Below are 17,353 nucleotides of genomic sequence, written 5' to 3'. Positions count from 1 at the left end.
AAATATCTGATATGCAGGATGTCTGATGTAAGGTCCCTTTGAAAGGGGTAGGTTGAGCCCCCAAAGGAATCATGTCACAACCCACAGGTTGAGAACCTCTGCCCTAACTAGACTGATAGAATATTGTCCACAGAAATTGATACCATCTCAACATGTTTTTAAATCCATCTAAAACATGAAGTAACAACACTTCAAGATATCTAAAGGAGGCCAGAAATTATATTTAAACCTTATATATGTTTTTTCGTTGTTGGTTTGAGATAGGTTCTCGTTACATATAACCCAGACAGGCCCCGTGATCACAAACCTTCCACACCAAACCCCAGTGTGAAATGAAAGAGGTGCGCCAACCTGGCTTAAAATTTATATTTTATGCCTTCAGGGATCATCTCTTAAATAAGAGTGTGTATTGCTTGAATGTGTGGATAAGTCATCGAGTCCCGGTCAGAGATCAAGCCCTTAGGCATGTTGTGAGTTCTACATTATGTGGCAAGGTTGACCTCAGACTCTCAGACAGAGGCTTCAGGGAATTTTTGTTCCCTCAGGTCCTTCTTTTCAGAGCAGGAGATTTCAGGATTCTCTGCTTTTTACCCAAACCTCCCCCACCCACCCCTCACAGATAGTTGCCAATACCCTGGGGGCCTGGAATTTTCTCCTATGTATATCACACTAGTCTAGAACTCAGATTCACCATTTACAGATCTTGGCAGCAGGTGTGTGTGGGTGTGTGGGTGTGGGTGTGTAGGTTTTGTTTGTGTGTGTGTGTGTGGGGGGGTGTTTTCCAAGACAGGGTTTCTTTTCTGTAGCTCTGGCTGTCCTGGAACTCGCCCTATACACCAGGCTGGCCTGGCCTCAAAATCAAGAGAGATTTGCCCGTGTCTGCCTGGGATTTAAGCCATGGGCCACGAGCTCCCGGGTTGGATCTTGGGGTTTTGAAAGCTATTCCCAAATATACAGTGGAAAATAAAACTTTCTTTCTAATAGTGCTGGAAAAGCCATTTTGCTTTCTGGCTGGCGGCAGGTAGAGGTTGGTTCACACACTTGTTTTACACCTCTTCACCTGGTTTAGAACATCAGCTCGTGACAATACTCGACTTAATTTTGAAAAGGTACCTGTTGAAATCAGGCCAAGGGCAAGGCCCCGGCGGCTGTCAAAATACTGGCACGTGATGGTCACCGTCGCTGTGTACAGCAAGCCACATCCGAGACCTGAACATGAGAAGACAGCGGGAATTCAGACAGGTGCACAATTTCAATGCAAAAGAAAAGAATGCAGGACTCCCCGTAGGAAGCTGTGGAACTGGCTGCAGAAGCTCCAGAGTCCCGAGACACCTCCGCATCAGCTCTGTGGACTGAATGGACATTTGGGAAAACATCCATTTGGGCAAAACATCATTTTTCACCCCCCTCTCGATTACTATCAGGGTCAAGTTTTTTAAAAAAAGAAATAGCCCAGTTTCTGAAGTATAAAAGAATAATTCATGTATGACTGGAGATACGGGGAGGAGACAGGAAGTGGTTAAGTCATCCACCATATATCAAAACTTAATTGGGACCATAGCTCAGCTCTCCACCTTGAAAGAGGCTCAGCTCTCCACCTTGAAAGAGTGACTGTTTTTTCTCCATGGCCTCTACACAATTGAAAAAAAAAAACATTTTACTTTTATTTATGTGTATGCACACGGTTGCACACATGTTTGCAAGTGCCCGTGGAGTCCAAAAGAGAGAACTGGATTCCCCTGGAACTGTAGTTACCCAACGTGGGTGCTGGGAATTGAACCCAGGTCCTCTAGAGGAGCAGACCGGAGCTCCTAACCACTGAGCCATCTCCTTAACCCTCCCTAAACACCTTTAAGCTCCACCCCCTTCTTACCCCAAGCTATTCTACTGGAGTTCATCTTCTACACCCCGCCACCAAAACAAAGGCTCTGAAGAGATCTCTTGGGATCTCAATCAGCCCCACAAAGCTTTTTATCTATAAGTCCCTGTGTTTAGAGATGTCCAGTAGCCTATTTAACAGCAAAATACAAGTGACTGTTTAGTTTCAACTAAAGTAACTTGGGAGAAGAAGAAGAAGAGGAGGAGGAGGAGGAGGAGGAGGAGGAGGAGGAGGAGGAGGAGGACGTGGCAGGAGAAGGAGAAGGAGAAGGAGAAGGAGAAGGAGAAGGAGAAGGAGAAGGAGAAGAAGGAGAAGAAGGAGAAGAAGAAGAAGAAGAAAAAGAAGAGGAGGAGGAAGAGGAATTAGAAGAGGAGGAGGAGGAGGAGGAATTAGAAGAGGAGGAGGAGGAAGAGGAATTAGAAGAGGAGGAGGAGGAGGAGGAGGAGGAGGAGGAGGAGGAGGAGGAGGAGGAGACACAAATTCATTAAGATACCGGCAAGTCTCAGGCACATGGTTCCTTGCAATGATATTCTCCATTTCTCTGTAAATTTGAAATTTTCCATAATCAAAAGCAGTCTTGTGGCTACCTTTGTCTCCTTGTCTTGTCTCGTGATCGGTCCTAGCTTGTTAGCTTTACTGCTCAGTTTCTATCCCTGCTGAGAAACTCTGGCCAGGTCTGCCGGCTTCCCATTAGTATCTCACACGGCTTCCTGGCATTTACTTTTTTTACCTTTCTCTGTTAGGTTATCCGGTCTTGACAACTACTCGAGAAATAACACATAAAGCCACTGACAAAAATGATACCCTGGCTCACTGAGTACACTGAGATAATTTTCATTGCTTAACTATCTAGTAAAGTGACGGTGTAATGGTTTGTATATGCTTGGGTCAGAGATTGGCGCTATTTGGAGTGGGTGTGGCCTTATCGGAGTGGGTGTGGTCATGTTGGAGTGGGTGTGGTCATGTTGGAGTGGGTGTGGCATTGTGAGCATGGGCTTTAAGCCCCTTGTCCTAGCTGCCTGGAAACCAGTCTTCTAGCAGCCTTCAGATGAAGATGTAGAACTCTCTGCTCCTCCTGCACCATGCCTGACTGGATGCTGCCATGCTACCACCTTGATGATAATAGACTGAACCTCTGAACCTGTAAGCCAGCCCCAGTTAAATGTTGTCCTTATGAGAGTTGCCTTGGTCATGGTGACTGTTCACAGCAGTAAAACCCTAACTAAGACAGCCAGCATGGTTTTAACAAACGCACGAGTAAGCACCTTGGGAACTCTGTGCTCAGCCACACATTGCAAGACTCGGTCTGGCCTCAAACTTCCAATCCTCCTGCTGGAGCCTCCTGAGTTCTGGCATAGCCAATCTGCACCACCATACCCACTGAGTTGGTGACAGTAATAAAAATGGCTTTGAGCATTTTATCATGAAGTGTGTTAGCATTTTAAGGTTCTTTTATTTCTTAGAGAACCAATAATTTTCAAACAAGCAATTTATGGTGTTATAGAATCAGGTTTGGATATAGATCTTCTCCAAGCACAGAATAAACCAATAGACTCCTCATCACAAAGGATGGAAATATGCCCGCATCAGGTGGCATCAGGTGGCATCAGGGTCTGCATCACAGTGAATCTATTTCCTACTAATTTTGCTGTGGTATCTTATACAAATATTTATAGTAACTTGAAAAAAAAATAGCCTTGTCCCTGAGGCTGGAGAGATGGCTTAGTTGTTAAGACAGTACACTGCTCTTACATAGGACCCGAGTCCAGTTCCCAGCCTACAACTGCCCAACTCAGGCTGCAGAGGACTGACTCCCTCTGCTGCCCACTGTGGACACCTCCACTCATGTGCACAAAACCACATATAGTTTTGTGTATGTGTGTGTGGGGGGGGATATGTGTGTACATGTGTGTGGTACGTGTGTGGTATGTGTGTGTGGTGTGTCTGTATGTATGGTATGTGTGTGTAGTGTGTGTATGTGTGTGTATGTGTGTGTATGTGTGTGTGTGGTATGTGTATGGTGTGTGTGTACATATCTGTGCATGTGTACATGTGTGGTATGTGTGTGAGTGGATGTGTGTATGTGTGTGAGGGTGTGTGTGTATGTGTGTGGTATGTGTGTGAGAATGTGTGTGTATGTGTGATGTGTGTGTGGCATGTGTACGATGTGTGTGTATGTATGTGTGTGGTATGTGTGTGTATGGTATGTGTATGTGTCCATATTTTCCTCACATGCTTCAAAAGCACTCACTGACACAGGCTGAATAAAGGCAGACACAGGAGAACATGTGTCTTTTAGGAAGCCAGACTCAGGCGGTGAATACTGACTCTCAATCTGATTGCATTCTGAAGCACCCAAGGGAATAGTAAGGCACACCTCTGGGCGTGTTTGTGTAGGCCTTTCCTGAGGGGAGACGCAGCCTGAACGTGGGTGCTACATCCATATGGCCCTTGGATGTACCAAATGGAGAAAGTTAGGAAAATCACTGACAGAGAATTCTCTCTGCTCTCTGGTCTCTTCAACCATGATGGGCTGACACCTCTGAAAACAGAAGCCAAAGGGAATCCTTCCCTGTCCGTGATGCTCAGGCATTTGTCACAACTGTGATAAACTAAAGCAGTCTGTGAACGCAAGGACAAGACCACACCACGGACACTTATTCACATACAGTGCATATAAACTCATGCAATCACATGCACACATACACATAAAATAAAGACAAATAGCCAGGTGTAGTGGTACACGCCTTTCATCCCAGCACTTGAGAGGAAGAGGCAGGTGTATCTCTGTGAGTTCAAGGACAGCCTGGTCTACAAGGTGAGTTTTAGGATAGCTAGGACCATATAGAGAGACCCTGTCTGGAAAAAGAAAAGATAAACAAACAAACAAACAAACAAACCTTTAAAAATTAATTTATCTTTTAAATTTGTATTTCTTAGTTGTTAATATTTATTTTATTTTAAATGTATATGTATTATGTGTGTTCGTGCTCTGTATATGGTGGGTATGCTATGTCTGTATAACTGCCTGAACCCTGTTGTCTGTGGAGGACAGAAGAGGGCAGCCAATCCCTTAGAGGTGGAGTTACTACAGGCAGTTGTGAGCTGCCTTCTGAGAGTGTTGTTGGAAGCTGAATGCGGGTCTTCTACATGAGTACTCTTAAACACTGAGGCATCTGTCTCCTCAGTCCTAAATTCGTTATATTTTATATGTAATATATTAAAACACAATACAATAAGTAAATATATGATCCATACCACCTAAAGTTCCTTAGAGATCTAAGTAAGAAAATTCAAAAGTCCTAAGACATTAAAGTTTCCCATCTATTGTCTTAAAGCACTCTCTGGTGGTCAATCAGCTTTGGTCAAATTCTAACAGTGAAAATTGTCTAAGTAGCATGATAATTTTGACATCAAATAACCATATTTAGGTAAACTTAGCCAATGTCAGGAATATCTTGTTTTCTCTCAACTGTGGCACCTAGATTCTAGAGGGTCAAGGGAACTAATGGGAGCCAGAGGGGAGGGACAAGGGACAGGAGCCTGAGAGGACTGTATAATGTGTGTGTACATATATATACATATATATGCATATATGAATAAATACATATATTTGACCTCACATGACATCGTACCATGTACAATGAAGAGACACAACAGATTCTTTAAAGCCTGCACTGCTGAGTCTTCACGGTACAAACACAAGTGAAATGTAAGTGTGCCCTGTGTTTAAACAGGTGAACACCGAATGTTATCCAATGGCCTGCTGAGTCTTTTTCACCAAGCGCATGCTTTTGCATCTCCATCTGGATGAGACCCAAGTCCAGAATCTCTCTTTTTAATATAACTCCACTCTGTGAAAGTGGAATCCAAATGGAGTCCGTTTTATCCAGCCATAAAACAAAACAAAAATATACACATACATACATATATACATTCATACAAATGTAAATAGATACATACATACATACACATGCATATACACACATGCATATATACATATGCATACATACGCATACATACATATATGCATATATACACACATATATACATATATACACACATACATACACAAATATACATACAAATATACATACATATACACGTATACATTCATACAAATATACATACACATGCATACATGCATATATACATGCATATATACATATACATACATATGCATACATACATATACATACCTGTATGCATATATACATATATACATATATATATGCATACACACATACACATATATACATACAAACATATATACATACACACACACACACACACACACACATATATATATATATATATATATATACACATATACATATATACATACAGCGAGGAGGTATGAAGAACAGGGTCTCAGGCATATGTCCCCAAAAGCGAGAGCTGTCAAGAGCCTTTCACAAATGACTTTGCAAACCATGTACAAAAGCCATTGCAGATCACACACACACACACACACACACACACACACAGACTTCCAACAAGGACAAGGACTTCTGCCCAGCTAGTTTCACTTTGGACCAAGGCCACCTTAAAATAATAGATCAATGTGGCCAAGGATTTTTCCTTCAAAACAGCTTATATAATTCTCTTTATCTCACCTTTACAGACTTTTAAACACACCCATCATTTCCTAAGGCGTGTGCGTTCTCATTGCTACTCTCTTTGTCAGACGCTAAGCTCCCCATCACACCCACAGCCCAAGGGATCCAGCTCCAGCTACCAGTTCACCTCAGCATTTTTCTCTGAACTCCCGAGGTCTTGGGAACTCTGACTTCCTCATAGTTCCCTGGGCTTTAGCACAGTTCCTGTCTATCTAAGCTGCAGTGTGCATCGCTCCATGTCTCTGCAATTAAAAAAAAAAAAAAACAAAAAACGACGGAAGATGCAACATTTCCCCAACAGGCTGTTTCTATCAGATGCTTTGACATATCTGCAGACTCTCAGATGACATGTGGGATTTCTTTTAAAAATAAATATGTAGGAAAAGTCTGCCGCTGAGGACTGGAGCACTTAGCTGCTCTACTGGGGAGCCTAAGTACCTTTGGATCCCAGTACCCACGCCAGCAGGGACTATGACGCCCTCTTCTGGCCTCCACAGGCACTGTATACACGCATACATGCACATACGCACGCACGCACGCAAGCATGCACGGACAGGCACAGACGAAAGGACGGAAGCGCACCCACGCACCATCTTTTTTAAAAGGTTGCTGTTTCTTATCCACCGCACGTATGCACGCACACACGCACGCACGCACGCATGTTATCCACCGTATCCCATTGTTTGGCTCCGTGCATCCTCCGCTACCCTTCTTTCTCCTCCAGTCTGCATCCCAGCCTGTCTCAGCAGACACATAGAACACCAGCACAGGGGCACTGGTTTCACTTTGCCACTGGCCTCGCTTCTGCCGTGTGGCAATTTACACATTTATCAGCCCGTCCTTCCACCTAGATGACCAGCAGCTTGACTCCCTGATTCTCACTTCTGATTTTCTGATCTTTAGCACAGTCAACCGCATAGGATCAAGACATTGAAAAACGTAAGTATGCATTTTTTTTTTTTTTTTTGGCTTTTCGAGACAGGGTTTCTCTGTGTAGTCCTGGCTGTGTCCTGGAACTAACTCTGTAGACCAGGCTGGCCTCGAACTCAGAAATCCGCCTGCCTCTGCCTCCCAAGTGCTGGGATTAAAGGCGTGCGCCACCACTGCCCAGCATGCATTTTCTATTGCTAGAATATAACACTGAAAACAGCCGTGGTCTTGGCATTAGCTTTTCTTTGCCATCTGCATCTATGGCCTGTATCTTGCAGAGGCAGCCTCAGACAATACTAAAAATCATACTTATGAGCTAGACGGAGTGAGGCACACATGCAATCCCCAAACTAGGGAAGCTGAGCCAGGAGGATCTAGGGTTCAGGGCCAGGCTGGGTCATATCAGGAGATTCTGCTTCAACACAAAACGAAACCAACCAAAAATCATAAGCTCCTTAGCACAACTGGACATCCATGAGAATCAAGATTGTCTTTGGCTGGAATTGGTGACATATGCCTTTAATCCCAGCACCCAGGAAGCAGACTGTCCAAAGGCTTCATAGTGAGGCCCTGTCTCAAAGGGGGGGGGGGGGGCGCGTGTCAGGGAGGAATAACCATCTTTGATAACAAAACTATTTAAATAAAGCCTGGGGGAAATTCTTATGACACTGCTCTTTCTAAGGTGAATGTATAGGAAATGGTCACTAATTTGCATAAAGTATACAGAGGCTCATAGGAACTCACCTGTCATCGAGTGATATGTCATCAAACACATTTAAATACATTACAAAGGAATTTTCAGGGTTAAGACTCAACTCTTGGCTCGTCAAGCATTCCCACTCTACCAGCTTCCTTAGTCACATGCCTTATTTTTAAACTCCATTTTGTGCGTCCACTTGAACTTCTGGATTAGGTGCTAGGAATAAACTGAAACTGTGTCCACTATTGCCAAAGTCTCAGTAGCAAACAGGGAGAAGTGACCAACATCAGGAATGCCTGAGTTTACCGTCTGCTGTCTCACTTTTCCTTGCTGGGAACAAGAGGTAAGGTCTTAGAATACCTTCCTGGACATGCCCCCTTGAAGAGGGCATAAAGGAACTGTCAACTGTGCTTATCCCATGCTAGAGAGATGGACCTTACTGCTGAGCCACCTCTCTCACTGCCTGCTCTTCCGGAAGACCTGGGTTAAGTGGGGACCCGGCTGCTTACCTACAACAATGCCATAAGAGAAAAACAGAAAGTAGATATTGGGGGCAAGACTGCTCAGCATCAGGCCGCCAGCCACCAAGAAGCCACTGAAGATTGTGACGGGTCTCGCTCCAAAAGATGAGACGAAGAGACTGCACACAGGACCTAGAAGAAATTGAGACCTTCACTTATGTAGCAGTGACCCCCTTTCTTATAACCACACGGATCTATCCATTGTCAGTTCGAGAGGATTCCGTCCCAACAAACCAAAGGTTGGCGGTACAGTTCTGAGCATGCGCAGTGCGCTAGATCCTGAGGGCGCTGTTCCATTCAATAGCCATGCTCCATTTTAGTGTTACTGCAGCCCTGGGAAGTATCTTATTCCCACTTCTTGAAAAGAAATTAAAGAACGGCGAGTTCACTGTGGAGAAAGGTGAGTGTCGGGGCCAAACTCGGCTTGGTTTTGGCTTTCCCTCTTACTAAGTGGTGGGATCTCAGGCTTAGTTTCCTCATCTGAAAATTGAGATCAAACACTCGGCACACCCGAGAGCTAGCAAGCACTTGCTCACTTACCGGCCCGAGTGATTCGTGTTTGAATTTGTTCGGCCTAAGAAACCACTAGATATAAAATAAGCCTTGGGACAGATTGTGTCTTGGGGCGCTCTGCCAGGGGAAGTGCCCAGGGGAAGTACCCAGAATCACTGCACCCAGCAAATTGGAAAGAAAGGGTGTTGGGTTACTTGGCCCAATAAACTGATTTCACATGGAAGGATCTGCATACCAGATATTCATATTAAGATCCATAACAGTAGCAAAATTATAGTTATGAAGGAGCAACGGAAATAATTTTATGGTTGGGAGTCACCACAACACGAGGAACAGGAGGTTTCCAGTATTAGGAAGGTTGAGAACCACGGCAATAAATGGAGATCTAAATGTGACAGGGCCTTAAAGGGGAGGAGAGGCTTCCCTTTAAAATCTGGAGAGGTGGTTCATTAGTGGGGAGGAGGGAGAGGAGAGGGGGAGAGAGGAAGGAGAAGGGGAGGGGGAAAGGGGAAGGAGAGGGAGAGGGGGAGGGGAGAGGGAGGGGAGGGGAAGGGGAGGGGAAGGGGGAAATTGCAGCCAAGACTATGAGGACACAGGAGGCCAGAGAAGCCACTTCAGAAAGCAGCCTCCAAAGTAACTCCCCAAGCAAATTCACCTGTGGCCTCTGGAACCAATCTTTTCAACAACAAAAAAAAGACATCTGACTTTTTCTAGCCTCTTATGGGTGGCGGGAAGATTTCCCATCCCATGATTTAGTGCAGTATAGCTTATGCAAGAAAGACCACAGAGAAAGGGAACCAGGCACCGGTTAAGACCGTAAATCAGGGGCTGCTGTTAAGTCACCTCTCTTAAGACAGGGCAGCGTCTTAATTCCGTATCCCAGGGAGAGCTACCGGAAGGCACAGGCCTGATGCCTACAAGCTGTGGGAATTTGGCTTTTTTCAGTAACCACTGTCTTTTTAGGGTAGGCCCATGTTTCTAACAGGTTTCGGCTGGCTCTACTAATCCTGGGCCCGTGGTGAGACACGCCGGCTTCGTAGCAGACAGCATGGGAGAGCAGAGATGGTTACCTCACGACAGCTGGAAAGGAAAAACAGAATGGGAGAGAGAGAGAGAGAGCATGCAAGGACAGGATACCCTTGAAGGCATGGCTCCATTGACCTAATTCCCCCTCCTAGACTCTCCTTCAAATCTCCACGTGTACCCCAAAATAGGTGCCCCCCCCCCACACCTGGAGGCCAATCCTCAATCCTTTAAGACATGAGCTTATGGCCTTTTAAATTCAAACTATGGTAGATAAGCAGAGCCCAGTGACAAATGACTTTAATCACTGCACTCTGGATAAAGGTCATTGTGAGGCAGGCAGATCACTAGGAGTTTGAGGCCAGCCTGGGCTACGTAACAAGTTCCAGGCCAGCCAAGACTACATAGTGAGACTCTGTCTCAATAAACTAAAACTAGAAACAAACAAACAAACAAACAAACAAACAGAATGTATAGCTTTAAGAAAGAAATTATGCCCTTTGGGGTGGAAAACAGTCCTTATAGTTCTCTCCTTGCATCGATTTTTCCTAAAACGTTTCTGTGGACCCAAGGACCAAGGCCAGCCAGGTCTGCTACATGGAAGCCATAAGTTAGCCAGCATACATGAGAAATGATACAGCAGTAAACACATGGACCCCGTGTGCAGGGAAGATTTCCTAACAGAAGGATCCCGGTCACGTGAGTGCCTTGAGTCTTCCTCAGTACCTAGGAGGCTAGTGTGGCTGGCTTCTTCCTCTTTGCTTCAGCTGACATCATGAATCTCAAACTCAAACCTTTGATCACTTGAAGTATCGGCTGATTTTGCTGGCTGGTTGCTTTGCTGGTATTTGTACGTAACGGTAGAAATAAATAAATAAATAAATAACCAAAACCCATTTAGTTGCCAGCCCAGAAAGGCCTGGAACATGGGAACTCGCCTATGCCACAGACTCCTACAGAAGGATGCAAGTCAGTCCTTGAAGGAGTTAAGGGTACTTCCCAACACAGGGCTAACCCCCAACTGCAACCCTGGCAGTGTTCAAAACATGCTGAGCCAGGGGACCTGCCTGCACCAACTTGGTGACTCATGATGGCAGGTGGAAGGCTAGAAGAATAAAAACCAAAACTGGAGGTGGGGGCTGCTAAGTCCGCTTGAGCCTCAAACCAGAGAACCAGAGAGTCTCCCATTGCTTCACAATGACTGGCTCCATTCCCCTCCTTGGACTTGGAGAATGTGGAAGGGGTAGAGTGTTGGGAGGGTGGGGGTGGGGTATTAGGGATTTAGGGGGCTGCTTCAGCACATCTCAGACTGCTGCTGGGCATGGCAGTCATCTGCTTCAGTGACCTACCACCCCTTCTGTGCTTGTCTGGATCAACCAACCACAGAAACAAGACCAACAGGAAACACACACTGAGAGATTGATTGTAAGGGATCCCTGGGCTAAGGGCCAGGCAATGCTTGCCTAGGTAAGCAAATCTAAGATCAGTAGGGCAAGCCACCAGGAGAGGCAAGCTGGGACTCTCAGGCACAGGCCGAAGCTGCAGGCTTGCAGGCAGAACTGCTTTTTCTGGGAAAGTTCCATTCTTCTCTGGAGTCCACCCAGATCGCCTAGGATAAGCTCTTTCTCTGAAAGCCGATTGCATACTTCACGTCTTAAAGAAAAAAAAAAAAAAAAAAAAAAACCCAGCAAGGCCAACTTTAGGACTTAAGTCGCCAGAGGAGGGATGTCGCTTAGTCAAATTGACACAGAAAACTAACCATCTCCTCTCCCAGCATATGCCTCCTTCATCACACTGGAAGGTGCCGGGAACATTGCATGCTCCGGGTCTTAGCATCCAAAGATTCTTCAAGGCCTGCTGGCTCCCCGCCTGCCTACCCATGACAACCCACCCTCCTGGCAGCCCACCTCAGACGATCTCAATAAAACTAGCCAGGAAAAAAAAAAAAAAAAAAACTATGAAAGTAAGAACTAGTGAGATCACTCAGATGATAAAGTACTTGCTTTGCGTGAGGACCCGAGCTCTTCTCCAGAACCTTCTAAAAAAAATGAGGGTTTGGTGATCTATGCTGTAATCCCATTGCTGGGAGATGGGAAACTGGAAGTTCCCTGGGGAGTTTCCCCGTGCCTGCTTGGATTACTATCTCATTTAGCCTCCAAATAAATACAACTTTTTTGCCTTGGTTAATTTTTATACAAGAAACTCCAGGGATGGCCCCACTCCCGCTAGAAACCTTGGTATTTAAGATGTATGAGCTCACTAGTTTGCTTTCTCTTTCTGTGTCTACTCCCTGAGTCTACAAGACCCACCATAGGCATGTATTTTGTAAACTCTCTTGGCGTGCCCGCGGGGATAGGCTGTGTCCTGCTCGACATGACTTGACTCCACCCTGTATAGTCATTTTGCTTTGGCCCCAAGTGACTCCTTATAAAACTGAAGTTTGTTCCATCTCCAGGGTAAACGCTGAGAATGGATTCTACATCTTTTTTGTTGTACAGATCAACAAAAAACTGTCTACTCACTCACGGGCTAACACAGTTGACTCGGGAACAGGAAGGTGGATGAAGATCCTAAACCATACTGGTGAGCTTATCCGTCAGAGCAGATGTAACCCTCTTTCTTGGGTCATGTAAATGTGAAGAATGCCAAATGTTGGGGGCATGGAGACACACACTGACGTGTTGTCGGACAGCAGGTGTGGATCATATGGACATCAGGTGATAGACTCTCAACCGTGGGTCCACGCCCTGTAGCCTCAACTACTCAGTGTGATCCCCCTGCCTGAGGCAGAGCACCTGAACTGCTATTTACCCAGGCAGGCTCAGCTCTGCACCTTGATACAGCTGAGTGCCTTGAACTAACTGTACGAGGAAGCAACTTTGTAGTCTCTGGACAGCTCCATGACAGGGTTCATAGGTTAATATCCACTCATCTGCAGGCACTCTCTGCGTGTGTGTTGGCTCTCTCACCTTCACTGAGCTCTCAGAATTCCATAGCTTCTTGACGACCCACCTCCTGCTTTTTAGAATTACTTATTTATTTTATGTATATGAGCACACTGTTGCTATACTCAGTTTCACCAGAAGAGGGCATCATATCCCATTACATATGGTTGTGAGCCGCCATGTGGTTGCTGGGAATTGAACTCAGGACCTCTGGAAGAGTAGCCAGTGCTCTTAACTGCTGAGCCAACTCTCCAGCCCTTTCTCGAACCTCTTTTCAGCCATGTTAGCAGATAGAAAAGTAGACAGATAACAGACAGACAGACAGACAAATTGTGTGACATGCAATGTGTCATCTAAGAGGTGATATTCATTAGTCTAAGTAAGACCAGAATGTAAGGCTCCATGCTCGCCCACAGCAGCAACTACTAAATGAAATCAGTCGTGTCTGGATAATTCAAGCCAACAAAGCACACACAGTTTGTGAATTTATCATTCAATAAGTTCTGACACTATGGAAAGATACAACATGTTCATCTCTGTTTCTCAAGGCATCACCAGCACAGAGGGGACACCATGATCATACCATGGTACTGAGTTCATTTGTGTCACATAACCAAGGAAGAAAGAACCCTCACTGGCCAGCTGGAGAAATAAACCATACAACTCTGGTTCTGGTGTAGCTCTCGTGGTCAAAACCCCTACCCAAATAAATAAGCATCTTTGTATTCTTTTTGGTAAAGGTGAGTTTATATATGTATGTATATTTTCACATACATACATCTTCTAGTAAAAGATGGACTGCACAAATATTCATATATAGTTTTTTTGAGACAGTATCTGTCAAACTTCTTCTCCAACTTGCCTGAATTAATTGTTCATAATTAATTAATTCTACATAGAGAAACCTTGTTAAGCAAGCAAACAAACAACCCAACAAAACAATAATAACAATAAATAAAGTGGGTAGTGGGTGTGACATTGTGTAGCATGCAGGATGGCCTAGGTTTAAACCCTTCAAACCAAAGAAAAGGAACAAAAACAAGACAAAAAAAAAAAAAAAATCACAGGTCTAGGCCTCCTCTCACAGCTACTTAATTGGAATACCTGAGAGTCAACAGCTAAGCAATTATGTGCTTTCATGATTCAAATCATCTCCCTAAGTCACCAACCAGCAGGAAAAGAAAGTACTTGTCCTAGTCCCAAGATCGAGACATAGGCCTTGGCTGCGATGCGGAGAGACCAAGGCAAACAGCAGGAGAATAAACAAGAAGAGAAATTAAAGCATCCAGAAATGGCTTTGGGTTGACGCACAGAGCTGCAACTGCAGACTCCATGTCTGACCTTCCTACTTGCACTGCCATATGACAAATGTCACATTGTGCTCCTTGTCAAACCTTGCTAGTCAAAAACTGCCCAATTAATGTCATATGTCACTCCCCCAGGTTTAGCAAAAGAGAATGCTATAAAGCAGGGCTATCTAAGAAGCCCAGCCTGCTTCTTGGGTGTATACTTCTAGTCTGTAATAAAACCTTCCAGACCATTATAGAGTGGTGTGAATCTTTAATTCCAGAACTCTGGAGGTAGACAGACCAGCTCTCTTGTGAGTTCGAGGCTAGCCTGGTCTATATAATGAGTTCTAGTACAGCAAATGCAACATAATGAGACTGTGTGTGTGTGTGTGTGTGTACATATATATGTTTTATATAAATATTATATAAAAATTAGACATACACATATATGTAACCTCCCAGTTCCTTATTCTGAATGCTTTCTTGATGTTAACAAAAACCTGGAAACACGAGGTCTCTATTTTGCTTTTCTATATCTGAGACCTCCCCAGCCTTCTCTAACAACAAAAAAGATATGCTGGCTGATCGTTCCAGAACGAAGGCATCAGGCAGGAGGGTGATGGTCATTGTGGTTCTGCAGTGAGTACTACACACACACACAGACACACACACACACAGACACACACTTCCAGAAGTGTTTGCGTTCTCTCTCTCTCTCTCTCTCTCTCTCTCTCTCTCTCTCTCTCTCTCTCCCTCTCTCTCTCTCTCTCCCCCCCACCCCCACCATTTCTTTTTAGTGAGTTCCTGAGTTCCTCATTAAAGAGTTCTCAGCTCTTTTCTATGCAGCTTTGGGCTGCAGGCTCAAATGCCTCCTTATTTAGTAGCTGGTGTCAGGCTCCAAGAAGGTGTCTAGCCTGCCCAAGGTCGCCTGCCTAAAAGGTGGTTGAGCCAGAACTTGAGTTTGACTCAGGTTATCCCAAGCACATTTGAGTACTGGTTTTCATCCTAATTTTGTCAGTGTTTCAAATTCCATATATTTTCTTTTTTTTTTTTTTTTTCTTCTTCTTGTTTTTCTTTGCCTGAAGCGAAAAGTTCATTGATCTAAAAAGGCCAGCAATTTGGAGCTGTCTCATTTAGAATACAAATGCACTTTTAGTTTGCCAGTCCCTTACATTGATGGGATCAGAAGAATGTGCAGTAACAGTCCTTCAACTCACACTTAAACATTAATGAGGTAATTTATTACCGGTGCTCTCAGAGCAACAAAGGAGGTTAGAGAGATGCTCGGGAAATGAGTTGACACCACCAAAGTGGCTTCCCGATACACTCAGGATTTCCTGGAAGCACTGCGTGATGTAATTTGTTCTGCGCAGTCAGCGTAGTTGTTAGCCAAAACTTTGCCTATACAAAAATGAAGTTCATAACAGTTTCTCTCTGTGTGTGTGTATGTTTTTTTTTTTTAATGACCTCATGCTTGGAAAATACAAACATTTGAAAGAAAAATAAAAAATTGGATCAGATAACTAATATCCACATAGAGTTGGTGCTTAACTTTTCCAAAGACCAGCCAGCCTACCGTGATCCTTTCTTCTCTGTGTTGTTCTATTAAGATGTGAACATTGACACAGATTATCAAAATGCTACATTCAAGCACATCCAGAATTCTTGGCATTCCTAAACATTTACTTAAGGGACTTAGAAAGGCAAGCCCAACATCACAGAAGCCTAGACCTGAAGGACAGCTAAGGCCAGGCATGAGTCGGTAAACAGTACAGGTCAGACTTGATTCTGTGTCAAAGCGATCGCTTGGTTCCAAGGGGAAAACATTAAGATGAATTACCTACTTTGCCCCTGGGTAACAGTTCTGCCAACTGCCCTTTATAATTCCAAACTTTTCCCAGAATTCCACTCACATCTATATTTCTAGTTCTAAACCAGGCTGGTTTCTTAGACTAGATAAGGCTCAGTTTTTAAGGCCATAGTCTTTTGTCATTGTCATGAAACACTTAATAATTCTTTTTTTGTTGTTGTTGGGGTTTTTTTTGTTTGTTTGTTTGTTTTTGTTTTTCAAGACAGAGTTTCTCCGTGTAGCCCTGGTTGTCCTAGAACTCACTCTGTAGACCAGGCTGGCCTACTTAATAATTCTTAAGCAAGGATTCTTATTTCATATTGCTCTGGGGTTGAACAATTATGTAGACAGTCCTATTAAAATGAAGATGGCTGACCCTCACCACTGAGAAAATGTGGTTGACCTAGGAATATGGAGATGTTGACCTAGGGACATGGATTTGATGACTTAGAAACAAGATGAAGTTGACCTAGGGACATGGAGACATTGATTTAGGAACATGGAGACATTGACCTAGGGACATGGAGATGTTGACCCAGGAAATGGAGATGTTGATTTAGGGACATGGAGACGTTGGCCTAAGCACATAGAAATATTGGGGGGCTGAGTCAGTTTTTAAAGGACACCAACTTTTAGCTTCTACTCCAATGCCCACCTTCCACATCCCAGATGCCACCTACCCTCTCCTCCCTCCTGAACTAACTCTGGGACAAGCCTTGTGCTACCACGTGCTAAGAAGCATATCATTGTAATTATCCTTGGCTCCTTTTCTGGGAACCCCGATAATCACGGCTCTGTTTAAGGATTCGCTAATAGAAATGATGATGAAGTAGAAGAACACACTGTGAAAAATCTCCTCTCCACGCCAGGTTGCTCTCCAGAAAGCCGTGTGTTCAAATCTCTTTATGAATGGGTCAGTTACTTGTGCTTTGACAAGTTTACAAGCCATCTTGCTTTAATTTTACAATGGCACGTGTGTGTGTTTGTGTGTGTGTGTGTGTGCCTGAGTGTGTGTATTGCACGATATGTGTGCAGGTACCCATGGAGCCCAGAGGACATTGGATCCCCAGGAACTGGTATTACAG

At 44.3% G+C, this 17,353-nt stretch overlaps 1 protein-coding gene and 1 long non-coding RNA gene across 3 annotated transcripts in view; one reads left to right on the top strand and one right to left on the bottom strand.

The window, feature by feature from the left end:
* Positions 1 to 17,353, bottom strand: part of Slc16a9 (solute carrier family 16 member 9) — a 39,550-nt gene that overhangs the window by 9,995 nt on the left and 12,202 nt on the right. Inside the window, exons 3-4 of the mRNA XM_034524430.2 lie at positions 8,638 to 8,781; positions 1,114 to 1,209 (exon numbers count right to left, since the gene is read on the bottom strand). Of these exons, the coding sequence (XP_034380321.1) occupies positions 1,114 to 1,209; positions 8,638 to 8,781 (240 nt within the window). The remainder of the gene's footprint in view (positions 1 to 1,113; positions 1,210 to 8,637; positions 8,782 to 17,353) is intronic.
* On the top strand, positions 8,936 to 13,858 carry LOC143435191 (uncharacterized). Of its 2 annotated transcripts, XR_013105264.1 has the most exons (3): positions 8,936 to 9,049; positions 12,641 to 12,768; positions 13,679 to 13,858. It is a non-coding gene; the product is annotated as an uncharacterized LOC143435191 (long non-coding RNA). The 2 variants fall into 2 exon arrangements; XR_013105263.1 differs by having other exon boundaries at positions 12,641 to 13,858.

The sequence above is a fragment of the Arvicanthis niloticus genome, chromosome 20 (genome assembly GCF_011762505.2).
Source record: "Arvicanthis niloticus isolate mArvNil1 chromosome 20, mArvNil1.pat.X, whole genome shotgun sequence".
Classification (NCBI taxonomy): Eukaryota; Metazoa; Chordata; class Mammalia; order Rodentia; family Muridae; genus Arvicanthis; species Arvicanthis niloticus.
Note: the sequence above shows the minus strand (reverse complement) of the source record. Positions and strands in the feature narration are given on the sequence as shown.